General features: G+C 38.9%; 1 protein-coding gene across 1 annotated transcript in view; it reads left to right on the forward strand.

Annotated features, from left to right (window-relative positions):
• Positions 1–27,714, forward strand: part of ITGA8 (integrin subunit alpha 8) — a 190,630-nt gene that overhangs the window by 108,239 nt on the left and 54,677 nt on the right. Inside the window, exons 20-23 of the mRNA XM_027559856.1 lie at positions 601–748; positions 8,263–8,355; positions 13,956–14,035; positions 17,825–17,905. Of these exons, the coding sequence (XP_027415657.1) occupies positions 601–748; positions 8,263–8,355; positions 13,956–14,035; positions 17,825–17,905 (402 nt within the window). The remainder of the gene's footprint in view (positions 1–600; positions 749–8,262; positions 8,356–13,955; positions 14,036–17,824; positions 17,906–27,714) is intronic.

Below are 27,714 nucleotides of genomic sequence, written 5' to 3' on the forward strand. Positions count from 1 at the left end.
CTGTCTTCCTCCTATGGGAGGTTTTCATGGATGGGCTGAAGCTCCCTCCTTCTGGCTCGTGAGCCGAATCTTGAAATTTTCAGTTTTTGCTGGCAGACTGTTAAGTATGTGGGTAGCTGAAAATTGATGACAATGAGAGGATTTATACCACTGCAATCAGCAAATGCTGTAGGTCATAGTTTTAATTTTTATTTTTTGAGAACTGGTTGTTTACTTATTTATTATACAGGTTTTAAAGGTTACTTTCCATTTATAGTGATTACAAACTACAGGCTACATACCCCACATTGTACAACACAATCCTTGAGCCTAACTTAGCCAGTAGTGTGTGTCTCCCACTCCCTGACCTCAGTATTGCCCCTCCCCCCTCCACCAGTAACCACTAGTTTGGAGAACTGGTGGTTAAACATTTACCCTGGAGTGTTTTCCTACCCTTCCCATCCAGACAGTTTTAATTCTTCTGATCACCGCCTCATGTCAATGAATCTTGTTTTTTTCTCAGTCTTGCATGTTCACATCTTCCTCTAAGTCCTTAAATAAAACATCCATGCATCCAGAGATATATCATACCTAATGATTCTTTTTAAACTGCATTTTTAGAGATAAGCACCAGGTCATCATTGGAGATGAAAACCACATTATGCTCATAATCAATGCGAGAAATGAAGGGGAAGGTGCCTACGAAGCTGAGCTCTTTGTGATCATTCCAGAAGAGGCCGATTATGTTGGGATTGAACGCAGCAATAAGGTAATGCCAGGAGGTAATCTGAACGAGGAAAGAGCTAGGTGTATTTTGAAATCAAATCCATGTTAAGTCATCTTAGCTGAGAGTTTCTTCATTAGGAAAAGGAAACAAGATGGCTCCTCATTTTGTTAAGCACGATAGCAATGGCCCAGGAAAAGTGATGGCCTTAAGTAAGTATTCATATCTTTCTTGGCCACAGTGCAAAGATAAAGTGACCAAAGATTGGGAGCTGAAACGAGGAAGACCACTGTCTGAAAGAAGCAGCCCATCAATGTGATCCATCACCATACCCCCAAGCTGACTTCCACCCACCCCAGCTGTTTTCTGGCCTTGACTTTGAGCTCCTTTATGCTTCAAGCAGGTCCCAGGAGGTCTGGTTTTCATTACTGCTTTTGGAGGAAGGTCCTGCCAATCCCAGCTGGGCACTGAAAAGAGCCTAGACAGGCACTGGAAACGAAAGGCATTCATTTTTTTTTTCTTTCTTCTTAGTCTACCTTTTCAGGACCACAACCAAGAAAAAGCCAAGCTTTAGTCATTAGCCATTCCTGAAGTGCCTCTGTTTGTTAAACTGACCCTGATGCTCTTTATAGCTTTCCTTTCCTTATCAGAATATGAATCTTCCCATGCAGAATATCTTTGGGTTCTGATAGAAAATCATTATAAATACACCAAAGGATAACAGAGAGTCCCTTGGTTTCAGAGATATACAGACTCACATTTAAGGGCAGAGGCCAAGTCTCACACTTGCATAGTCTTGCCTGCCGTTTTCATGGAAGTCTGCACAATGAGTATTATTTAAATTCTTGCTGATGGGTATGGTTCGTTTAACTGAAGTTTATTAAAATTCTGCTAGTTTCCAAAAACTGCACCATCTTGGGAACATGCACATTCTAATGACTTTATCATCTAATGAAATATAATTCCTTTAAAGAAATGCTAACAACAGTTGTGATGTGGGTATTTGAAAGACATTTACAAATGTGAGAAATACCAAATTCTCTATGCACACCTCTAGTCTCATGATTAATGTTTTGGTTAAATTATCTTCTCAGTAAAAAATAAACCCAGAGGAACAGTAATCAAGTATATTTGACAGTCCTAAAGTCATCACAAACTTCTGTTGTTTCTAGGGAACATATCCTCTAGGAACACTTACAAGCAAATAATACATAAACAAGCAAACAATGAAGCTCAAGTATGTTATTTTAAAAGCTGCTCCAGGGCTCTTTTTATGTTTTTATTTCAATGCCCTTTCTGTCACTCCACCCCTGACTTAGTTACACAAAGCATCTATTCAAAATGTTCTTCTTTTAGCAAAACATCCAGTTTACTATCCACTTTGTTGCATGGAAAACATAGGAAACATTTATCGTTTCTATCTTTGGGGCTTTAGACATTATGACAGACATTATCCATAATCTCCAGTGAGTCCTTAACTGTTTTCCTCCATCAATTTCCCTTGGGCAGAATTTGAATTTGACATGACTAAGGCACATTCTAATTCCTTCTTTGTTTTTAAGCAGTTTGAGGTTTGTGTCCCTTTTTCTTTATACTCAGTTCAAGTTTGGGGCTTTTTTAAAGCAATTTTCTCCCAAGAGGAAAAATATGAGGGATTATCTGATTGTTGGTTTTGTTGTTCTTTGATTAAAATCATTTTTTTAATTTGAGCATAATTGCTTTACAATGTTGTGTTAGTTTCTGCTATACGACAAAGTGAATCAGCTATATGTGTATATATATCCCATCCTCTTGGACTCCCTCGCACCACCCCATCCCACCCCTCTAGGTCTTCATAGAATACTGAGCTGAGCTCTGTGTGCTATACAGCAGATTCCCAATATAAATTCCTATTTTACACATGGTAGAGTATATACATCAATCCTAATTAAAAAGACTAAAAATAGGGATAAAAAGTAAAAAGTTAAAAATGGAGCTACCATATGACCTAGCAATCCCACCACTGGGCATATATCCTGAGTAAACCATAATTACAAAAGATACAGCACCCTAATGTTCATTGCAGCACTGTTTACAATAGCCAGGACATGGAAGCAACCTAGATGTCCATAACAGAGGAATGGATAAAGAAGATGTGGTACATATACACAATGGAAAGCATACCTCTTTTCAAAAATGTAGATGCTGGTCCTCTCCTGCTCTAGAGACCTTAATGGAGTCAGCCTTTATACTTTTTTTCAGTGACCTTTCTTCTAAATGTTTCCAGAAATAAAAGCCTATGTGCGTTATCTTTTTATTATTGTGGTAAAATATATGTAACATAAAAGTTACCATTTTAACCCTTTTGAAGTGTACAGTTCAGTGATATGAAGTATAATGCCATTGCTGTGTCACTACTGACCAGCTCCAGAACATTTCCATCATCCCAGACAGAAACTCTGTACCCAGGAAACCTGGGCTCCCTCTTACCCCTTTGCCCGGCCTCTGGCACTCAGCATTCCACATTCTGTCTCTATGAACCTGTCTATTCAAGGGACCTCATATACACTCCACTCTTCTGTCTCCACCCACTTCACACTCAGTGTATCCAGAATTGGATTTCATGGGGACATTATTCAGTTCATCACAGGTATGTAGTTGAATATAGCCGTCAGATTTTAACCTACCACAATTTCCCCCCGGTTCCAATAATAAAATGTTTCTAAATCATCCCAATACTCTGGTCCCTAAACCTATGATCTTTTTCTTTAACAGCTTCGCTGAGGTTCAATGTGTATCCTGTAAAATCTACCCATTGTAATTACATAAGTTCAATACACACACAATTCAGTTATTTTAGTAGATTTATAGAGGAATGCAACTATCACAGCAATACAGATTTAGAACATTTCTATCCCCTCAAAAAGTTGCCATGTGCTTATTTGCAGTCACTCACCACCCCTAAATCCAGCCAAGGCAGCCACTAATTTACTTCCATCTGTGTAAATTTACCTTTTCTGTACACTTCATATTAATGGGACCATGCATAAACAGTCATTTGTGTCTAGCTTTTGCTTAGTACAATGTTTTTGAGGTTCATCTACGTCACAGTGTGTATTGGTCATCAGTAGTTATTCCTGTATATTGCTGAGTAATATTCCATTGTGAGAACAAATCTTGTTTTGTTTATCCACACACACACAGACATACAAAAAGAACTAGACTCCATCTTTCCACACTCCTCTCCATAGCCTATCTCAGGGAACCTCACTAGTCTCCACTCAGTTTCTAAAAGTTAAGTCAGCGTACGCCCGTCCAACTGTATCGTGTCTCCATCTCACTGCTTGTCTCCAGACGGACTCAGCCTTCTCCTGGGATGACTACAACAGTCTCCTAAGTCATCTCCCCATCTCCCATCTCCCCATCTTCCCTACACAGGAAGCCGCCTTTCTAAAATGCAAATCAAAGCATATATGTGGAATATAAAAAATGGTACAGATGAAGCTATTTGCAGGGCAGGAATAGAGACACAGACGTGGAGACTGGACTTGTGGACGCAGGAGAAAAGGAGAGTGCGGGACAAACTGGGAGAGCAGCACTGATATACATACACTGCTATGTGTAAGATAGATAGGTGGTGGGAGCTCAGCTCGGTGCTCTGTGTTGACCGAGAGGGGTGGGCTGGAGGGGTGGGGGAGGGAGGTCCATTAGGGAGGGGATATGTGTATACATACAGCTGATTTGCACGTGTACAGGAGAAGCTAACACAACATTGTAAAGCAACTACAATTAAAAAAAAAAAAAACACAAAAAAAACCCTTTATAGCTCCCCATTGCTTGTAGGATAAAGTGCAAATCCCTAAGATGACTTATGAGGCCCTTAATTACACCGCTGCTGATCTCCTCTTGGGCTTCCCAGGTTGCTCAATGGTAAAGAACCTGCCTGCCAATGCAGAAGACACAGGAGATACGGGTTTGATCCCTGGGTCAGGAAGATCCCCTGGAGGAGGTAAAGGCACCCCACTCCGGTATTCTTGCCTGTAAAATCCCATGGACAGAAGAGCCTGGAGAGCTATAGTCCATGGGGTTGCAAAGAGTCAGATACAACTGAGTGAGTGAGCACACATGCACGCTCATCTCCTCAGCCGCCTCACAGGCTTTTGAGTCTTTCCTTTACCTACACTCTAATCCTAGAGGGATGGAATTTCTTTTCAGTTTCTGTATTACCCATGAACCCTCCCACCACAGAGGGCTCACATGTCCTGCTCCCTCAGTAACTCCACTGTCTGTCCCCTTTTTCCAGCTTACTTCTTACTACTTACCTTCAGGCCTCAGTCTAATAGTGATAGAGGCTGCTGACATTCATGGAGCAATTGCTGTGAGCTGTGCTCTGCTCTGAGCTCTTGCAAGTATTCAACTTACTTAATCCTCCTAGCAGCCTGATAGCGACACAACAAGGCTATCATAGATAAGAAGAAACAGAGACATGCCCAAAGTCATGCAGCCATTATGTAGCAGAACCAAGACTGACAGGTCAGGCCTGTCCACTTAACCTCTGAGCTGCCCTGTGCCCTGCCACCACCCAACCCCCTGCGAACTTAGATGTCACTTCCTCCAGGGTGTCTTCTTTGACTGCTTACTTCTTTTTCTTTTTTTTTAATATCTTTTTATTTTGCATTGGAGTATAGCTGATTAGCAAACAATATTGTGATAGTTTTAGGTGAACATGAAGGGACCCAGCCATACATACACATGTATCTGAAAGTGAAAGTCACTCAGTCGTGTCTGACTCTTTGTGACCCCATGGACTATACAGTCCATGGAATTCTCCAGGCCACAATACTGGAGTGGGTAGCCTTTCCCTTCTCCAGGGGATCTTCCCAACCCAGGGATTGAACCCAGGTCTCCCACATTGCAGTTGGATTCTTTACCAGCTGAGCCACCAGGGAAGCCCGTGTACCTATTCTCTCCCAAACTCCTTTCCCATCCAGGTCGCCACACGACATTGAGCAGAGTTCTGCGTGCTATACAGTAGGTCCTTGTTGGTTATCCATTTTAAACATAGCAGTGTACATGTCTATCCCAAACCCCCCGAACTATCTTTTCCCCGCTTCTTTCCTCCGGCAACCATAAGCTTGTTCTCCAAGTCTGTGAGTCTCTTTCTGTTTTGAAAGTAAGTTCTGATGGCTTGTTTCTATGTGCATGTGTTCCTCCGTCACTGTGAATTTCTCCTATCATGAAACTTAATAAACTGTATATCTCCATTGCTTGCTGTGATTGCTTGTGATTCTTTATTACAGTTCTTTTCATAATAGGAAGTTTAAGGAGATCAAGGTTTTGTTTTGTTTTGTTTTGTTTTTTAAATCAGTGCCTGGTAAGTGGCAGGTACACAGTAAATATTTTCCGAGAATGAATAATGATCTAAGAGCTATAAATGGATGAGAACAAGATAGTCTCAGGAACAGCTGAGGAAAATAGTCTAGAAATATCTAGAAAAACAATCATTGTTTCTCCCACTCAGAGAGAGGAAATAAAGGTTAAAAAAAGAAAAAGGGTGGGACTCTGGGGAGGAAGAAAGATCTTTGATTGATGTGAAAAAGCTATTTCTAGAAAGTTGGGGAAAATGTACATATGACTTTCAACCTTCAGATAAGATAAAAATATTTACTATAGAAACCAAATCCTTGAATTATGTTCAAGGGACACATGGGTATTTTGGAAAGCTTTTGCTAGGTTCTTTTTTTTTTCCCTCCTGTTTTCAGGATTAATTTCAACAACAACAAAAAAATCTCTTACAATTAGGGTTAGTTTTGGATCCTTCAGAACTTGAATAGATGCAAAAGCTAATTTGAGAAGCAAAAATATTACCAACTTTTAAAAAATATGTTTCTTACTTAGGATACTAACATGTCGCTCAGGTTATTTGGAAAGAGGAGATATTAAATGCTTCCTCTGGACATCAGAAATTTTGCTTCTTTCTCATGAATTAGACCAGACCTTTCAATGGCTGGTGGCAGGAAAAGGGTTTTATACTTAAGTATGCTTGTCCATGGGGCTTTCCTGGCACACAGCAGTAAAGAATCCACCTGCCAATGTAGGAGACACAAGTTCGATCCCTGGTTGGGAAGATCCCCTGAAAAAGTAAATGACAACCCACTCCATTGTGCTTGTCTGTAGAATCCCATGGACAGAGGATCCTGGCAGGCTACAGTCCACAGGGTCACAGAGTTGGACCCTTAGCAACTGGACAACAACAACACGTGTTTGTCTATTTTATTTCAGGCTCCTCGTAGGAGAGCTTATGAGCTACTTATGCTCTGTATCTCCAGACACCATCTACTGCTTTGTGCTGGACATTGTTCCAGCCTCTGGGAATAGAACAGATACAAAAACCCCTGCCCTCTTAAACTTATTTTCTTAAAGTGTATGATTTACCCATGGAAATCTTGACTTAGATGTCTGAGATTTGTTTGCCTTTTCTTTGATTCTTAGTTTTTCTCAATGAAGTGGGAAGAATGGAAAGGGGATGGTTTCTGAAACTTCTACTTGAAAATTCACATGACTTTCTTAAATGAAATTTCAGTAGGGCTGGCAGATAGATAAGTGGTCCTCATATTTGGATCCCTTTTCCACAGTCCTCTCATGGGGTCCTTTGTCAAAGTCCTCATTTTGCAAGCTTATCTTTGGCAATGAGGCTGACAGGTAATCTATCAGTGGCACTTAACAAGTTAGAGTGAAATAATGGATGAACATGTCTAGCTGCTCAAGGCAAGAGCAGGGCCATAGAGACATTAGGTTCTGAAAGACGGAAAGCAGCTCCGGGTGTAGATCCAGCTGTGGACTTCCAGACAAATGGGAGTAGCCTGAAGACACAAGAAGAGCTGTGAGCAGAGGATAGGAGTCCAGTGATAAACCTCCTTTACTTTCCCCTCCATTGAGTGTAACCTTGAGACCTTCTCCAGCACATAATTCTAAGCATCTCTTTGAACTTGACTTTATATATATTCTAATCAGAATAGGATGTGGGGCACAAAGGAAGATGAAAAGCAGGGGGTAAACATAAATGTGCTCTCTTGTCATCTTAAGTATTTATAAGATTGAACTAAGATTGGATGTGTAATCTCAACATGGAACCAATGTAGGGAGAAACGTGTGTTCAAAGCAATTCTCTTACAAATGGTCATTGGGTCATATGATAACCTATATATCTTGCTGTCATTTCGTTTTTGCAAGAATTGGCTTAGTCATATTTAATTATCTGTAATATTCATGCCCCACATTAAACCATAGTGCAAATCATTTCAAAAGTGTGCATATAAATATTCTGCACAGTGTTTTCTTCCTCGATGCAACACAAAAGATGTGTTTACCCATCCAGCACATTTCTTCTTAAAATTAAACTTTGGTCTTTTCTCACACACTTCTCTTCCAAGTTGATGGTCACGCATGAATCTCTGGGCTCAGGCATTCACACAAGTGTTTGAAATCAAGAGAAGCTTCCCGGCTGCCCCATTACTTTTGTGACAGGATGTCGTTTATTCTGCCCCCTAACTCCACACTGGTGTTCTTCCTTGTTGCAGGCACTGCGCCCACTGAGTTGTGAGTACAAGATGGACAATGTCACCCGAATGGTGGTGTGTGACCTTGGGAACCCTATGGTGGCTGGAACAAATGTAAGAAAAAACCAGATGCCCTTAACTGATTTCTGTCTAATTGAATTGTAAGGAGAACTAGTGGAAAGCCACCCCCCTCCCCCACCACCAATTAGCACTCAGCAACTTAGCACCTGGCAACTAAAACCAATTTGTCAGGAAATTCCCCGGGTGGTGGGATTTTGCATCATAATGCATGCCAACTGGATAAACTGAGCTTAAATACACAAAATGATGAATGCTTTCACATGCCTTCCCTTTCCACGTCACTCTTACATAGCTTCAGTCTCAACAAATTTCTAAAGGCTATTTTTTTTTTTACTGCAGATTTTTTTGAATATTCTTTCTTTGAATTTCACTACAATTTTTTTGCCTTTGAGTCCAAGAACTATGATGCAAAGGGTTTAAGAAATAACAGAATTAAAATAAATAACAGAATTAAGAATTTTAGCAATGATGATTAAACTTTTATACCTCCCATGTGAATATATTCACAGTATTTTCACATTAAAATATGACTTTAATCCAGGTTTTAAAGCGACTTTACCAGGTCCATATTTTCCATGCACCTTACTTGATGAAGAATAATGCAGAGAATTGTAGCAAAAAAAAAAAAAGAAAGGGTTAACCATGATCTGAAACAGGCTTATAAAAAAATAAGGAGTCTTTTTTTTTTTCCTTTGTTTTCAGATTTAGGAACTTCCCATTCAGGATTACTTGTGGGCAATAAATTCATTCTATGCCATTGCAGTTTAAGTATATACAGAGTAACTTCTTGTAATAAACATCATAGTGAAAGTCATTATTTTATGGAGTCATAAATCAAGGGGGAAAAACTGAAATCTACAAATGCTATGTTATTAAGTGTTACAAGTTAGACTTATGTATTTCTCTGTTTTAAAATAGATGTTTATGATTCATTGATAATGAAATGACTTGTTTGGAAAAAAACTCTTCCTGGAAATGTGTAAGTGTGTAGGTTTGTATTAAAACAGCTTCCCAAAGTGTCTTCCAGAGAGTGTTATTCCTTTGAAACGAGGCTTTTAAAGGGAGTCCTGTAGTCACTGCTAAGAATCATGTCCTATCTGGGACCTTTGCTGCTGCTGCTGCTAAGTCGCTTCAGCCGTGTCCGACTCTGTGCAACCCCATAGACGGCAGCCCACCAGGCTCCGCCATCCCTGGGATTCTCCAGGCAAGAACACTGGAGTGGGTTGCCATTTCCTTCTCCAATGCATGAAAGTGAAAAGTGAAAGTGAAGTCGCTCAGTCATGTCCAACTCTTTGCGACCCCATGGACTGCAGCCTACCAGGCTCCTCAGCCCATGGGATTTTCCAGGCAAGAGTACTGGAGTGGGTTGTCATTGCCTTCTCTGCTGGGACCTTCAGGTGCCTGCATTTTAAAGTGCTGAGAAATTCTGCAGTAAGGAAACCTTCTAGCCCAGTGTTTCTCACATTTATTTGAGTGTTTGAAACTTTCTATCAAGTAATACTTATTCCCAGTTTATACTCTAGGATACTGTGCTAGAACAATATGTTTCCTTTCTCACGTTCTAAATTGATTTTCCTTCCATTGATCTTGGGTATTTAAAAGATATGCCAAGCTGTAGTCTAGTAAATTCACTTCTTGAGTCAAAAAAAGTAAATATTTAAATGAAAGATAAACATTTATAATAGATTTTTATTAGCTAACATGTATTGATTGCCCTCTGTGTTATAAACCCTTCACTGGGTGGTTTGTTTGTGTTATCTCATTTAATTTTTACAACAACCGGCAATCCTATGAGTCAGGTATTTCTCCCATATTACAGATGAGGAAACGGAGACTTAGAGAAATCAAATGAATTACCCACAGTTGCATGTAATGAAGAACAGAACCCAGATTCGAACCAGGTCTCAAAAGAAAGCCTGCATTCTAGTGGGTCTACAAAAATTGGATAAAAATTAATGAATAACAGATGAGATGTTTCAAGCAAGCCATGAAAGATAGAATGGGATGTCTAAGCTGAGATAGTAGAACAGTTTTCATTAGAATCCTTTTATCTAGAAGCTTATAAATCCTTTGGCTAGTTTTCAAGAAAAATCTAACCACCCAGTTTGATAGGAAAAGGTCTACATAAGGTCAGAGAGAAATGAATTGACATGGTATTAATGGTATTAGCTTCTATAGGTGACTGAGCACACATTCCTTTTTTAGTATTAAGAGTGTTAAATACAGACGAGAGATCATATAAGTTCATCAATAACTAAGGATAGTCTTGGAACAAAAACTGGACACCAGTGCTGTTCAAAGTGGAGGGTAAAAACGGCAGTGTGGTCTTAGCCGCAAATGCGTTTTTGTGAAAAGACATCAATCCATTTTACCAGCAAATAATCTTTAGAAGTCAAGGAAGTAAATTGTTTGTGTTCATTTATCTCTGAGGTCTATAGTAGAGGAAACCTAATAGCTTTCTTATCTCACCCTTGAATGCCCTTAAACACATCAAATTTTATTGCGTTCTCTTTTGTTATAAAACACTTTGATTTATTTACTTCTTCATCTTGTACTTCTAAAAGAATACTCTCAATGGGTTTTAATAAAATTCCAAATGTAAAAGCAGTCCTAAATATTAAAAAGTGTCACAAACCACTAGGATTAATTATTCCAGTCCCAGTATTTTTTAGAAAATAGTTTTCAAGTGACTTTTTAACAGAACATTCAAGGTTGTATTTAGAAGTTTCACCTCTGATTTGTAAGCTGATCATTTTCATATATTAGCTTTAATAATATACAAATATTTATATACCAATAAGATTTGTAAAAATTCTTAAAGCTTCTCAAGTAGAATAAAAAAAAAAAAATAGTAGCTCAACAAAGACTCTTTAGAATCAATGCCCAGAGATGTGACTTTTGGTTCTAGTTAAGATGATATGTGTCTCTTATCAGTATGAAATTGTCACATCTTCATTGTATCTTCATCTTGTGTTGTATAATAAAAGACCAACATCAAACAGGCCTCACCACAATATAGTAAGCACCCACCACTGGAAGTGTGCAAACAAAAGCACACTTTTTCACCATTCTGTCAACCATTTTTAATTACACCCCTTCTATATGCCTGGTATTAAACTAGAGTCTGATAATATCAAGAAAAAATGTATAATCCCCACTTGATAAGAAACTTAAAATTTGAGGACTTCCCTGGTAGTCCAGTGGCTAAGATCCCACGCTCCCAATGTAGGGACCCGGATTTGATCCCTGGTCAGGGAGCTAGATTCTACATGCCACAGCTAAGAGTCCGCATGCCTCAACAAACGATCCCTCATGCCACAGTGAAGCAGTAAATAATTTTTAAAAAGAACCTTAAAAATTTTCAATACCATAGGTTGAGTCCTGGGAAAGTACCAAAGAAGGAGACAAAGAATAAAGAGAATGTTTCTGCCTGACTTGGCCTGGAAGATTGGAGGATGTGCTGCAGGGGGATCTCGTGTCCTGAACTTCGAAGCATTAGTAGTTCTCCAAGTAGGAGACACAGGCAAAGACTTTAAAAGTTTCTAAAGAAGAAAGAAGAATATGTGCAAAGTCCTAGAGGTCTGATAGAAAATTGCACATCTGGAATTTTAAAGGAATTCATCCTGGTTGGGGCATAAGGATCCATAGGTTTAATAATTAGGGACACCTGGGTTTAAGTCCCAGTTTCTTCAGTGACAAACAATGATCCCTTGGGCAAGTCAAATTGAAGTGGGTGAATCCCTATTGTAGGAATATTTGGAGTAATCAGTGATGTGATGTAAAGCCACCAGGGCAGTTAGGGCTTCCCTGGTGGCTCAGAGGGTAAAGAATCTGCCTGCAAGGCAGGAGACCCAGGTGTGATCCCTGGGTCAGGAAGATCCCCTGGAGAAGGGAATGGCAACCCACTCCAGTATTTTTACCTTCAGAATCCCATGGACAGAGGAGCCTGGTGGGCTATGGTCCATGGGGTTGCAAAGAGTTGGACATGACTGAGTGACTAACACACCAGGGCATACCTGACTTGCAGGTCATTCAGCACAGGCTAATGAAATCATGATGATTTGTGATAAAAATTATGATTTACTAGCTCATATTATTACTGGTTCATAACAACATGAGTTTTTATTGCTGGTTTGATTCTCACAGTGTAGTGGCTGTGAGTTTCAGGTTCTTGAGTTGGCTTGTAGCAATTTCAGTTCCAACTTTAGAGTTCATTTGCTCTACACCTGGAACAAGACACTTAATCTCCTGAATCCTCGGATGGCTATGGACAGTAAAATGTCAACAATCAAGGTACCTATTTTGTAGTGTGGTTGCTGTGACTTTGTGAGACTTTGCATGTAAGGCTTACAGACTTCGACTTGCACTCAGAAGTTCATGGGAGAGTAAGTAATATATGTCTTAGCTTTTCTTTTTTACTTCCTTTTTATATTATCATTGGATTCATTTTTCTTCAGGTTTTTAAAAATCTGTTTTCAAACTGTAAAAATAATAAGGACAGTTTTAAAGCTTTGGAAAAGAAAGGTGGAAAATATAATCCATACACTTACAACTTTAACTGTAACATATTATCCTGGTATTTTCTAACAAGACATCTTCACTCCCATACATTAATTTTTCCACTGGCAGCCTTTTAAAACTGTAGCTGAAACACATGATACATACAAGTTTGTAACTTTTTTTCTTTATTGATCATCATTACATTAGAAGCATTTTCTACATTGCATAGGCTTCACAGTTATACGTTCAATGATGACATGAATTTCCATCAAACGGAATCACCACAGTATTCGAAATCAATCTCTTCTCATATATTTAGGTTGTTTTAATTTAGCACATAAAGAAGGTGGTAGGAAAAGAGAGATAAGAGGCTAAATGAAAAAAGGGACAATATATAGGCACTTCCATGCCCTGGAGGGACTTCCCTGGCAGCTCAGCTGGTAAAGAATCTGCCTGCAATGCAGGAGATCCCAGTTCAATCCCTGGGTTGGGAAGATCCCCTGGAGAAGGGATAGGCTACCTGCTCCAGTATTCTTGGACTTCCTCTGTGGCTCAGATGGTAAAGAATCTGCCTGCAGTGCAGGAGACCTGGGTTCAATCCCTGGGTTGGGAAGATCCCCTGGAGGAGGGCATGGCAACCCACTCCAGTATTCTTGCCTGGAGAATCCCATAGACAGAGGAGCCTGGCAGACTACAGTCCCTGGGGTCACAATGAGTTGGACATGACAGAGCGACTAAGCACAGCACAGCCCTGCATGGCCTGGGCCCTGAAGTCTCAGCTACCCCAGGGTAGAAGCAACAGCAGTCTAGGATGGGGATTTGCAGGGATGACATAAAAAGATTCTTAAGCTGTATATAACGTTCCTTTCATGTAATAAATCTTCCCTGGTGGCTCAGACGGTCAAGTGTCTGCCTACAATACGGGAGACCCGGGTTCAATCCCTGGTTTGGGAAGATCCCCTGGAGAAGGAAATGGCAATCCACTCCAGTACTATTGCCTGGAAAATCCCATGGACAGAGGAGCCTGGTAGGCTACAGTCCATGGGGTTGCAAAGAGTCGGACACAACTGAGCGACTTCACTTTCTTTCACTTTCTTCATGTAATAAACTTAATGTCTTGTGATTTTTTTTAGTCTTCTCTGGGCCTCCGATTTACAGTTCCACGTCTTGAGAAAACAAACATGAGTATTAACTTCGATCTTCAAATCAGAAGGTGAGACCTTTATATGCATAAATTATTGTCAGTGTTCAGTATTAATGAGATCCATGGTGAAATGAATGCTCCTTCACCTTAACAGGTCTTCTAAAATTAGAACCCAGATGTTCACAGGCCATTTTCCTTTGTTTCTGTTATTCCAGTTCTTTCTTTCTTTCCTTTTTATTTTTTTTGCTTTTGAAGAAGAGATCCATTCTGCAGGCTGTGGAGTGACAGTAAAATCACTTCTTTGTATCTACATAGATGTATATTTTTCGAAAGGTTCAGGTGGTTCTAAATATTCTTATTTGGGAAACCGCCTGTTTATATGTCTAAGTTTTCAGGGGGAAAAAGGAAATGGTAAAGAACTGCATAAGGAAGGACCACCATCACTCCAGACAATAATATGTTTCTCACCATCATTGTCTGTGACACTGATCCTACAGTAGCATGAAGCTTTGTATCACTCCAGAAAAAGATTCCTAACTTATAAAAATCACAGCATTTAAAATCTGGTATAAATATGCAAAGCAAATTCCTGATGTTTGCTTCTCACTCTTGATTGCAGTTTCGAATAATAGAATGGATGTAACTAGTAGTTCAATCAGAGCACTGAATAATAAATACTGTTAATGCCTTCCCCCAAGCCGTCCTATAGATAACCATTCAAATACTGAATCCAGGGATTTCCCTGGTGGTCCAGTGGCTAAAATTCCTCGCTCCCAGTGCAGGGGGGCCCAGGTTCAGTCCCTGGTCAGGGAACTAGATCCCACATGATGCAACTAAAATGGACGATTCTGAGTGCTGCAACTAAAACCCATTGCAGCCAAATAAATAAATATATTTTTAAATGATGAATTCAGTGAGGAAGTGCCGAATTTGATGGAAAATAGAAATGGTCACATTTTAAACATCCCTCTTCATCTAAAAGAACAGTCCATGATTATATTCCATCCTTATATGCTATAGAAACTCATGATTATTTTAACATTATTCTGAAAATGCAGAAATAACTACAGAGGCAAAAGCTTTTAGTAGCCATCAAATTCCAAAATCATATGTTATAGAAATAAAAGTATTTGAGAATACTTTTAATACTTAAATACACTAGTATGTGAGTAGGGAGCATTTATCTGCATGCTTTGCTGGCGGACTCCAACAACATAAATGAGTGTTTAATGGATGGTTTGTATTCAGCTTAAACCAAAAATAAATTAAACCAAGTGCTCTGAAGTCTGAACTCAAGCTTTTGACCATATTGACCAGGGGTACCCACATTTAATACCTCTTTCCACAAATAGAACCCCAAAGAGAAGAGGGCTGTGTAAATTAATAAACTTTAAATATTTTGTGTCACCAAATGTTTGCATTAACTGGTCTCTCCATGCCCCAGCTCTGTGTGACATGTAAACATCTTCCTCCATGTTTAGAGCAGCTCTCAGTTTGTGATTCCCACAGGCAAACAGATCTTTATGACCATCCTTGAAGCTGATCCTGGTAATGGTGAAATGAACACTGTATTGTTTTGCCGACAGAATGCATAGAGGGAATGTTAGAAAATAGAAATAGGAAACAAGAAGGAAGAAGAAAATAGCATCAGAGTAATAAGTGAAAGACATGTTTATCCTTGGTTCCTGACATAGGCTATAGCCATGGAGAGGAAATTCATCATTCCTTGAGAGCTAGCACCGAAGGTATAAATAGTTGAACATCCAGGCCAGTGATGAATTGCTTGTTTGAATGGAGCAGCGGTGTTAGTGAGGGAGGGTTCATTCCTTCCAGGAAAGAGGTGAAAGATGCCTCTAAGTTATATATCTGGCCTGGCGTCTTTCTTACCAGGAGATTTGCTGACCCTGCTGGTTGCTGACACCACCACTGGTGCCAGCAGGCATGTGTGTGGAGGATGATTTAAATTAGCCATCCAGGTCCAGCCTCTGATCCCACCACTGCTATTGCAACTTTTCAAAACAGCCTCTGTAAGCCTCGTATTAGACTCCTGTCCCAAGAAAATTTAATACTTGTCATCTATTTATATTTTTAGGATGCTGCCATGAAAACTGTTTTCATTTAAACTACTTGGAAGCAAAATACAATAGAATTATAGGATAACTTAAATGAAACTTTTTTTTCATAATTCTAATTTCTACTGTTGTAAAGCAGTAGTGGCCTAGAAACTAGAAACAAGGTCTGGGTTAAAATGTGAAACAATCATATTTAACCTTCCAAACAGCAGCGTTCCCTGTTATGCACTTGGAACCGCAAAGTCTGTAACAAGTGGAATTACTTAATGACTTCTTAGTGGTAAGTCAGAATCCTGACTTTAAAAAAAAAAACACAAAAAACTTTTTAGTTGGTTGATCCTCCCCAGATGTGATAATAATAAAGTGGCCTGGAAATTGGGGTTCAAACTTTGGTGAACAAGTCCCTCTAGCCTGTCACAAGCTTAGCAGTGATACCCATTTGCAGGAAATGAGCCTGACATTTGCCTGTTTATATCTTTTATGTGTGTTTGCCATTTAAGTTGCCTTATCAGTGTATACAATCGAACAGGACTTTTCAAAAGCGTTGTGGGAACAATCCTGTCTCCTCCTGCTTTGAAAGTAGACTTTATCATATCTTTTTCAGCTCCCACATTTGGAAAGCTTCAAAAGCTAGTCAGGACATGCCCCATTACCAACATCAGTATGAGAGCTTGTTCATTGCATCTGCGTGAGATTTGATGATGAAAAAAGGGGACGCTTTCTCTTCTTAATGAGACCTGAATATAAACATGACCTGCTAGCAATGGTGTCACATCCTGGTTTGCTGTTTGCTAAGAGCTGCATGAGCTTTTGGGGTATTAGGGTGACTTCAATGACAGCCCAGGAAGACAATGAACGCAAATGGCAGCTGCATCAGAAGCCCACCTACTGGCCCAGCCTTTTAAGAGACCACGTAGTTTCTTTACAGCAACGGTTGCTTAATACATGCATTTTTTAAGTTAAATTTTATATCTATTTATATTTGCTTGAGAGAAAGAAACAGAAAACTTAAAAATAACTTTGCCACTGTTCAAAGAACTATTATTAAACATGGATCTTCTATCTTGAGTGTCTTGATGTACTTGGTGAACATCTATTTTGTCTCCTAACTGCCCAGCTTCCTTGGGTCTTGCTTCTTCACACCATTGGCCATGCTTCTAATTCACTCCTCACCTCTCATCTTAGGTAGCCAGTGAGTGTGCAGTAAAGTTCACTTATTTTAATATTACACAAAAAAATAAACCATAAGGAAGATAAATTTGCTGCCAAAACAATGTATGGTATGATGCATTCCAGAGCCAAATAGAAATGCTTTTCCCATTCTGTGCTGCTCTTGGCTTATTCATGCCAGGTCCCCTTTCATTAGCTTGGAAAATCAGGAGTTGATTGTGCTGTCCTTTCCCATTTGATGGGCAATGAACTTGGTACACAGAGAAGTTAAGGAATGTGTTCCTTGTAGAAGCTGGACAATGAACTCAGCTCACTGCCTTTTGGGCTTAGTTGTTGAAAGGAAGAAGTGTTGGCTTCTCTAGAAATCTGTTATGTTTTCAGATAAGGTGTCTCATCTTCGAAAGTTATGACTTTCTAAAGTTATTACTTTTGATCATAGAGGATCTTAGTGTTTCCATTTACAAATGGTTATGATTTTGTAGAATGGATATGTCTTTGTTTTCCAAATGATCATATTGGTAAAGCATGGTGCTCCTTCGATATATAAAAGGTTTTTTATGATCGTGTAGTTAACACGTCTGAGAAAATATATTTAAATCATTTGTCACTGTTTTAGTTCCAACAAGGACAACCCAGACAGCAATTTTGTGAGCCTGCAAATCAACATCACTGCTGTAGCTCAAGTAGAAATAAGAGGGTAAGTAATAAACAAGATATTATAGTAATTATATTTTAATAATAGCTTTCTGTATATGAGTTATGATAAAATACTAGTAAAAACAATATGGAATTTTCCTAATGTATTAGAGATGACAATTCCCTTTGGTTATAAAGTTTCATTCTTTTCAACCCATCAGTAGCTTTCCATTGGAAAGTGGAGTCAACCCTGAGATAACTTTACCCCCGTACCCCACAAACTGATAGTTCAGTATTCAAACTATAAAAGCTAGTGATAAGAAGCCAGATAAAATAGGCAATGTGATTGCCTGAAAGTCTCACTTCTCCAGTAGTTATTTTGGCGATATGAAAATTCAGCCTCACCATATCACATCTTGAGTTTAAGAAATGGCTAAGTCTTAGATGTGAGGGTTGATGGGCTCCACCCTTTGTGTCTTTTTTCCCCCTGCCCCACTCTTTGAAGAAGTTGCCAATAAGCAATCAGTTGAGAGACAGGAAGAAAGTGGTCAAGCAAAAGGCTTGGAATAAATACCATCTGGGAAATCTGTGCCTGGGGGGAAAAGAAATCGGAAATGGACTACATGTAGTTCTTATCTTGTACCAAGTGTGGACTTGATTGATTTTATTCTAATTCTTGTTTTATCAGAACCATCAAGGACTTAGCTACAAATGTCAACTGGTATTTTAGGCTGAACTGTCCCTGGGGCTCCAGAAATCTCAGTTCCCCTTCCTTTTTCATAGGTCCTGAGACCTAGGAGTTCACACTCCTCCATGACGCCAACTGTAGATTTCTGCACTCAAAGCCACTGTCGTTGTGCCCTCTTTTCTTCTGCCCCCGGTGCTCAATGGCAGCAGGGTAGGGGTGGGGGTTCCTGTATGCCATCCTGGCACCACTGAGGTTCTGCCTAGTGGGTTAGGGAATGATAAAAATGCCTTCATTTGTGGATCCTTTCACATGCTACCCTAGCATGCTAGCATCTCTTAATATGTACTAGTACACTCACTGTGCAAGTGAGGACATTTTGGTGTAGGGAGTTGAAGGTTACCCAGCTAGGAAGTGAGCAGCTGGAGTGTAAATACAGGCAGCTTATGTCCAGCTACATGTTTTTAAAATAATGGTGATCTACAGCCTATGAGAGAGAAGTTTTTGAACCTTGTCTGCACAAATTTTGTGTGTGCATCTGTGATTTCTTTTCATGCAAGTGAATGTTTGTGACATTTGCTCACTTTAATGCATGTGCCTCTAGTTCATTCATTTTAATTGCAGAAGAATATAGCATTATAAAGCTATTATAAAGCTATAATTTAACGTGTATTTATTCTACTTTGGGGGTTGTATTTTTGCTTTTTACAAATGTTTTTAATTTTTTTGTGGAAAAAATCACAGAATATAAAACATACTATTTTAACCATATTTAACTGTACAGCTCAGGGACACTAAGTACATTCACATTGTTGTACAACTCTCACCATCATCCATCTCCTAAAATTTTCACTTTCCTAAGCTGAAACTCTGTCCCCATTAAACAGTAAATCCCCATTCCTCATCCCCACACTTCATCCCTCCCAATCCTGGCCCCTGGCATCCATCAATGCACCCTGCAACTCTATGAATTTGACTACTCCAGGTACCTTGTGTAAGTGGAATCAAAAAGTATTTGTCTGCACCTATTGTATGTTGGAATGCATTTTAAGGTTAACTTAAAATATTCCCTACAAACAGATTGAACCTTCTTTTTTTCCCCCCATGCTGTATAGTAGGTTTTCATTAGTTATCTACTATTATATGTATCTTCAAGTACACTCATGGCAGAATGTCAGAAAGGTATATGCTTAGAGGTGGAATTTCAGGATCAGAGAGTATATACTATTTAACTTTACTGAGAATACCAAATTGTTTTCCAAAGTAGTTCTACCAGATTACAGCCCCGAAAGAAGTGGATTGACATTTCCATTGCTCCTCATTAACTAGCTTTCAGAATGACTTAGTTTTACATTTTGAGCCAATCTGACGGATAGGAAATAGTATTCAACTGAAGGTTTCATTGGCTATTCCTTGATTTCTAAATGAGATTAAGCAGCTTTTTTATGTTTGCTTGCTTTTTAATGTTTGTTAACTTTTATTCTTCCTATCAGGAAATTTCTGTTCATTCTTTTACACCTATTTCTATTAAGAGACTTGACTTTTTATTAGTTCATAGGTGTTCTTTCATATTCTACAGATGAGACACTATTTCTTTATTAGTTACACATACTGCAAATGTCTTTTTACAGTCTCTGGGGTTTGCGATGTTTTTTAAGTCGAGTTTACTGAAATATACATTATATAAAGTAAAATTCACCCTTTTTTAGGTATCTAGTTTGAAGAGTCGGAGAAGGCAATGGCACCCCACTCCAGAATTCGTGCCTGGAAAATCCCATGGGTGGAGGAGCCTGGTAGGCTTCAGTCCATGGGGTCGCTAAGAGTCGGACATGACTGAGTGACTTCACTTTCTCTTTTCACCTTCATGCATTGGAGATGGAAATGGCAACCCACTCCAGTGTTCTTGCCTGGAGAATCCCAGGGACGGGGGAGCCTGGTGGGCTGCCGTCTATGGAGTCGCACAGAGTCGGACACGACTGAAGCGACTTAGCAGGAGCAGCAGTTTGAAGAGTTATGGCACCACAAGAGCATTCACTATAAAACAGTTCCAAAACCCCAAATAGTTTCTTCATGTACTTTTTAGGCAATCGTTCCCCCACTCCCAGGCTCTGGCAACCTTAATCTATTTTCTGTGACTCTGTTTCTAGAAAGTCATATAAATATACTCATATAGAATGTAACCTTTTGAGACTGACTTCTTTCACTTAGCATAATGCATTTGAAAAAAAATTCCATGTTCTTACATGTATCAATATATATATATATATATATATATATATTTTTTTTTTTTTTTTTAAGAAAATCAGTGTTCTGCAGTTCTTTTTCTGAGAGGTATTCCACTATCTGGACTTCCTATACATCGTTCATCCATTCACCAGTTGGTGAACATTTGGGCTGTTTCCTGTTTGGGGCTATTAATACTAAGTCTGCTATAGGCATTCACATGTGGGTCTTGGGGCACTTGTTTTCACAAATGGTGGTACTGACTCATATGGCAAGTATGTGTTTAACTTTATAGAAACTGCTGAACTGTTTTTCAAAGTGGCTGTACCATTTCTATTTTGCATTTCCACCAGCAAAGCACAGAAGTTCCAGCTGGTCTGTATGGTTGCCAGAGTGTGCTTGAGATTGGTTTATTTGTTTTTAGCCATTTTGGTGTGTCAATGCAAATATCTCACTGAGGCTTTAATTAATATTTTCTTATGACTAATGATACTGAGCATCTTTTCACTGGTTACTTGCCATCCATATCCCCCTTTTTTTGTAAAGTGTCTTTTACAATTTTCACCCATTTACCCATTTATTACTGAGCTTTCTCTCCTACTGTAAAGTTGTAAAAGGTCCTTACACATTACGGATACAAAATCACTTATCAGAGCAGTGTCCTACAAATATTCTCTCCCAGTTCATGGTCTGGCTTGTCCCTTTCTTAACAGTGATGTTCAAAGAGCAAACATTTTACATTCTGATGAAATCCAACTTTTAAACATTTTACAGTTTTTGGTCTTTGTGTCCTATGTAAATCTTTGCTTTATCCAAAGTCACAAGATTTTCTCCTGTGTTTTCTTCTATAAGTTTCATAGTTTTATACATTTTGGTCTATGATTCCTTCTAAGCTACTTTTTATATCTGGAGTGAGGTTAGGGCTAAGGTTCACTTTTGCATGCAAATATCCACTTGTTGTGCCATTTGTTCAAGACTATCCTTTCCCCCATTGAATTACTTGGCACCTTTGTTGAACAAAAGCTTCCCTGGTAGCTCAGCTGGTAAAGAATCTGCCTGCATTGCAGGAGACCCCGTTTCAATTCCTTGGTCAGGAAGATCCGCTGGAGAAGGACTAGGCTACCCACTCCAGTATTCTTGGACTTCTCTGGTGACTCAGACGGTAAAGAATGTGCCTGCAATGTGGAAGATCTGGGTTTGATCCCTGGGTTGGGAAGATCCCCTGAAGAAGGTAACGGCTACCCACTCCAATATTCTGGCCTGGAGAATCCCATTGACAGAGGAGCCTGGCTGGCTACAGTCCATAGGATCGCAGAGTCAGACGTTACTGAGTGACTTTCACTTTCTTTGTTAAACAATCTGTTGTCCATCTGACAGTCTCTGTCTGGACCTCCTATTCTGTCTCACGGAGCCATGTGTATACATAGACAACATGTCTTGAAATGCAGTAGTGTATTCTGAGATCTTGGTGAACTCACTCACTAAACCATTTAGAAGCGTTTTGTTTGACGATTCCCTAGGATTTTATACAGAATTGTCATATGATTTGTGAATAAAGACAGTTTTATTTCTTCCTTTCTAATCTGTATGTTCAAAAGTTTAACCAGATACAAAATTAGAAAGCAGAGATCACCCTTGCCTCTGACATGAACTGCAGATTTGGTTGGTTCCCATCCACCCACAGGTTCAATAATTCATTTAGAAGAACGCACCAAACTCTGACAGCTATTATACTCATGGGAACAGTTTATCACAGGGAGAAGATACAGATTACAATCAGCCAGGGGCCAAAAGTGCATAGTTGAAGTCTGGGGAAGTACCAAACACAGGGCTTCTATTATTCTCGTCTGCAGAGGCAGGATGGGTCACTTTCTTGGTATTGATATGTAACAGTACGCTGTAACCAGAGAAACTCACTCAGGCCTCAGTGTTCAGTTGTGGGTTGTTTGGAGGACGGTGCTCCATAAGATAGGCATGGTTGACTGACTGACTGACCACTTAAATTTTTTGGTAAAATTTATATTTATTTATTTGTAGTATAATTGCTTTGCACTGTTGTGTCAGTTTCTGCTGTGAAGCAAAGTGAATCGGCCATACATATACATTTATTTCCTCCTTTTGGAATTTCCTTCCCATTTAGGTCATCGTAGATCACTGAATTGGAGAAGGCAATGGCACCCCACTCCAATACTCTTGCCTGGAAAATCCCATGGACAGAGGAGCCTGGAAGGCTGCAGTCCATGGGGTCGCAAAGAGTCAGACACGACTGAGTGACTTCACTTTCCCTTCTCACTTCCATGCATTGGAGAAGGGAATGGCAATCCACTCCAGTGTTCTTGCCTGGAGAATCCCAGGGATGGCGGAGCCTAATGGGCTGCCATCTATGGGGTTGCACAGAGTCAGACACGACTGAAGTGACTTAGCAGCAGCAGCAGCAGCAGCAGAGCACTGAATAGATTGAGTTCCCTGTGTTACATAGTAGATTCTCCTTAGTTTTCTATTTTATACATGGTAGTGTAGTGTGGATTATACACACTATATTAATTGGTTATGCACACTTAATTGATCTCAGTCTCCAGGATGACTGAGCCTCCCATCGTGATGTGATCGAGCCGGTCTTCCTGATGTGAGCAACTCTGAAAATTATGTGTTTAGAATATCCAGTGTGACCTCCCCGCACCCCATGCTCCTGCCAAAAGCAAAGATATTCCTTCTCTCAGGCATAAAATTTTGAGAGCTTATCTCTCAGAAGTTGAGGGCAAAGACCAGACCTCTTTGTGGCAAGGTTAAACCATTTGCTGTGTTCCGTTCAGTGCAGTCTTTCAGTTGTGTCTGACTCTTTGCAACCCCACGGATGGCAGCATGCCAGGCTTCCCTTTCCTTCACCATCTCCCAGAGCTTGCTCAAAGTCATGTCCATTGAGTTGGTAATGCCATCCAACCATCTCATCCTCTGTCATCCACTTCTCCGCCTTCCTTCAATCAGGATGGCTCCTTTCCCTCCTACTCCTTTCCCAGCATCAGGGTCTTTTCCAATTAATCAGCTCTTCACATCAGGTGGCCAAAGTATTGGAGCTTCAGCTTCAGTATCAGTCCCTTCAATGAATATTCAGGAACGATTTCCTTTAGGATTGACTGGTTTGACCTCCTTACAGTCCAAGGGACTCTCAAGAGTCTTCTCTAACACCACAGTTCAAAAGCATCAATTCTTTGGCGCTCATCCTTCTTTATGGTCCAAGTCTCACATCCATACATGACCACTGGAAAAACCATAGCTTTGACTATATGGACCTTTGTCAGCAAACTGATATCTCTTGTCTCTGCTTTTTAATACACTGACTAGGTTTATCATAGCTTTTCTTCCAAGGAGCAAGCATCTTTTAATTTCTTGGCTGCTGTCACCATCCACAGTGATTTTGGAGCCCGAGAAAATAAAGTCTGACACTGTTTCCATTGTTTTTCCATTGTTTCCCCATCTATTTGTCATGAAGTGATAGGACCAGGTGCCATGATCTTCATTTTTTGAATGTTGAGTTTTAAGCCAGCCTTTTCACTCTCCTCTTTCACCTTCAAGAGGTTCTTTAGTTTGCTATGTAGTTATGCCTTTTATTTCTTTTTCTTCTCTTACTGCCAGTAGAGACTGCCAGTGCAAAACTGAGTAGAAGAGGTAAAAGTAAAATGTAAAACTGTGCCTTGTTGAGAAACCCTGATTTGATCTTAAGGAGAAAATATTCAGTCTTTTACCATTAGGTCTGATGTTAGCTGCAGAGTTTTTATAGATGCCTTTATTAGGTTGAGAATGTTCCCTTCTTCCTAGTTGTCTTAACAGTTTGACATGAATGTGTATTCAGTTTTGTCAAATGTGTTTTCTGTGTCTATGAAGAGGAAGTCTGGGGAAGTACCAAACACAGGGCTTCTATTATTTTTGTCTGCAGAAGCAGGATAAGTTAAATGATTTCTCCCTTTTTGCCCAGTAAAGTGGTGACTTGGTTAATTTTTGTTTCTGAATTTTAAACCAAAACTGCACTCTGAGCAAGAAGCACACTTAAGCATGATGATTATCTTTTTTATACACTGTGGGATTTAACTTGCTAAAATTTTGATAGTGACTTTTGCATACATGTTCATGGGAAATATTGATCTGTTGTTTTCTTTTCATCCAATTTTTGTTCTGATTTTGGTGTTAGGAGGATGCTAGCTCCTTAAAATGAGATGGAAGTATTCACCCATCTTTTCTTTTTTCTGAAAGACTGTGTGTAGACTTGGTATTATTTCTAACTTAAATATATAGTAAGATTCACCAGTGAAATCATCTGAGACTGGAGTTTTGGGCTTGGGTGTTTTTTTTTTTTTTTTAGGAGGGGATTTATTTTTGTAGGAAGGTTTTTTAAACAATTCCATTTCATCCTTAGATATAAGACTATTCATATTATCTATTTCTACTTTAGTACATTTTGGTAGTAATTCAAGGAATTTGTCATCTAAGTTGTTATACATTTTGACATAATTTTCTCTCATTGTCCTTTAAGTGTATGTAGGACCTCTAATAGTGTCCCTTCATTATTTCTAATATTGGCAATTTGTAACCTCTATTCCCTATATTTTTCTCTTATCAATCTCACTAGTGTTTGGCGATCTTTTCAAAGAACTAGTTTTTTTTTTTTTTGTTTCATTGATTTTTCTTTCCTTTTTATTCATTTATTTTGCTTTTGTTTTTGTTTTCTATTCCATTGGTTTCTACCTTTGTCATTATTTTTTTTCCTTCTGTTCATTTTAAGTTGGATTTTCTCTTCTTTTTCTAGTTCCTCTATGTAAAATTAAAGACTTTCTTCAAGTTTTTCTTACATAAGCGTTTAGTGCTCTAAATTTTCCTCTAAAACTATTTTAGCAGCGTACCAAAATTTTGATATGTTGGGTGTTCATTATAACTCAGCTCAAAATGTTTCTCAGTTTTCTTTGTAATTTCTTTTTTAACTCATGAGGTGACTCATGGGCAGTGACTTGTTTGATTTAGAGATATTTGGAACTAATCTAGATGTTTCATTTTTGTGCATGTCTAATTTAATTCTGCTGTCCATCTCCTGATGAGATAAACACTATATAAAAAAAACAGAGACAAAAAACACAAGCATTGTTTTTACTGTCTTATTTTTATATCTTTTTAAAATTTACAGCTAGTGTATATGAAATTTTATCTCTTTAAGCTTAGCTTATCTTTGTTTTGCTAACCAAAAATAAATTGAAACTGTTTCTTAATTCCAAAATGTATTTTAGTCCAAGTAAGCTAAGTGCTTAATTTAACTCCCTGGTAGCTCAGATGATAAAGTGTCTGCCTGAAACATGGAAGACCCAGGTTCAATCCCTGGGTCAGGAAGACCCCCTGGAGAAGGAAATGGCAACCCACTCCACTGCACTTGCCTGGAAAATCCTATGGACAGAGGAGCCTGGTAGACTACTGTCCAAGGAGTCACAAAGAGTCAGACATGACTGAGTGACTTCACTTTTTTATTCTCACATATCCATTTAAAGAGATTAATATTTTTAATTATATTTCTGCCATCATTTATGATACCAGTGTTTCTAATTTACAAAGGAATTAAACTTTCTATTTGCTTTAGCAATGATCAAAACAGGTAATTAAAATTCAGTTTCTCCTGTGTATGCAGTTATTTTCATTGCTAGATTAATATCCAACAATTGACCACAGTTTGTTTTCTGAGATAGTGTTAAAGTTTTTTGAAACCATTTTTCTAAGTAAAGCTCTTTCCTCCAAATACTTGGCAATAATATTTGTTCCAGTGTTTAATTTTTCAAGGAGCAAACAGCTAATGTGTTGAAAATCTTCCATGTTCAGTCTTTAGGAAAATCTAGTTTTATTTTTGGCCAATGGTGTTTATTCCAATGTATTTTAATTATTAAATTCTTTTTTAAAATTTTACTGTCATTTTTATAATTTGAAGAATAAACTCAAATGGATTTATTTCTTCAAATGGAAAAAAAAAATGTATTGAGAATTGTCCCATTTGTTTCAAAGCCAGATGTCAACATTGTCTTTAAGCAGGTTTACATGTCATTTGTTGGTACAAAGGATTAATTCGGCATACAACTATAGAGAAGTAAATTTGGCTATAAGAGCAACATGCACAGTATTAAGCTCACGAAGAGTAGTTAAATCATGTCCTTGATAAACAACAAGGTCCTAGTGTATAGCACAGGAGATTATGTTTAATATCTTGCAATAAGCTATGATGGAAAATATGAAAAACACATATATTGCAATATATATTTGCTATTGTTCAGTTGCTAAGTTACTGACTCTTTGTGACCCTACGAACTGTATGTAGCTCGCCAGGCTCCTCTGTCCTCCAATATCTCCTGAAGTTTGCTCAGATTCATGTCCATTGAGTCCGTGATGCTATCTAACCATCTCATCCTCTGCCACTCCCTTCTTCTTTTTCCTTCAAACTTTCCCAGCATCAGGGTTTTTTCCAGTGAGTCAGCTCTTCACATCATGTGGCCAAAGTACTGGAGCTTCAGCTTTAGCATCAGTCCTCCCAGTGAATATTCAGGGTTGATTTCCTTTAGGATTGACTGGTTTGATCTTGTAGTCCAAGGGATTCTGAAGAGTCTTCTGCAGCACCACAATTAAAAAGCAAGCATCTTTTAATTTCATGGCTGCAGTCACCATCCACAGTGATTTTGGAGCACAAGAAAATAAAATCTGTCACTGCTTCCACTTTTTCCCCTTCTCTTTGCCACAGTAGTAGATATAGTAGTCATCTGAATTAAATTCACCCATTCCTGTCCATTTTAGTTCACTGATTCATAAGATATCAGTGTTCAATCTTCTGCTTGACTATGTCCAATTTACTTTGATTCATGGACCTAATATTCCAGATTCCTATGCAATATTGTTCTTTACAGCATTGCACTTTACTTTCACCACCAGACACATCCACAACT

The sequence above is a fragment of the Bos indicus x Bos taurus genome, chromosome 13 (assembly GCF_003369695.1).
Source record: "Bos indicus x Bos taurus breed Angus x Brahman F1 hybrid chromosome 13, Bos_hybrid_MaternalHap_v2.0, whole genome shotgun sequence".
Classification (NCBI taxonomy): Eukaryota; Metazoa; Chordata; class Mammalia; order Artiodactyla; family Bovidae; genus Bos; species Bos indicus x Bos taurus.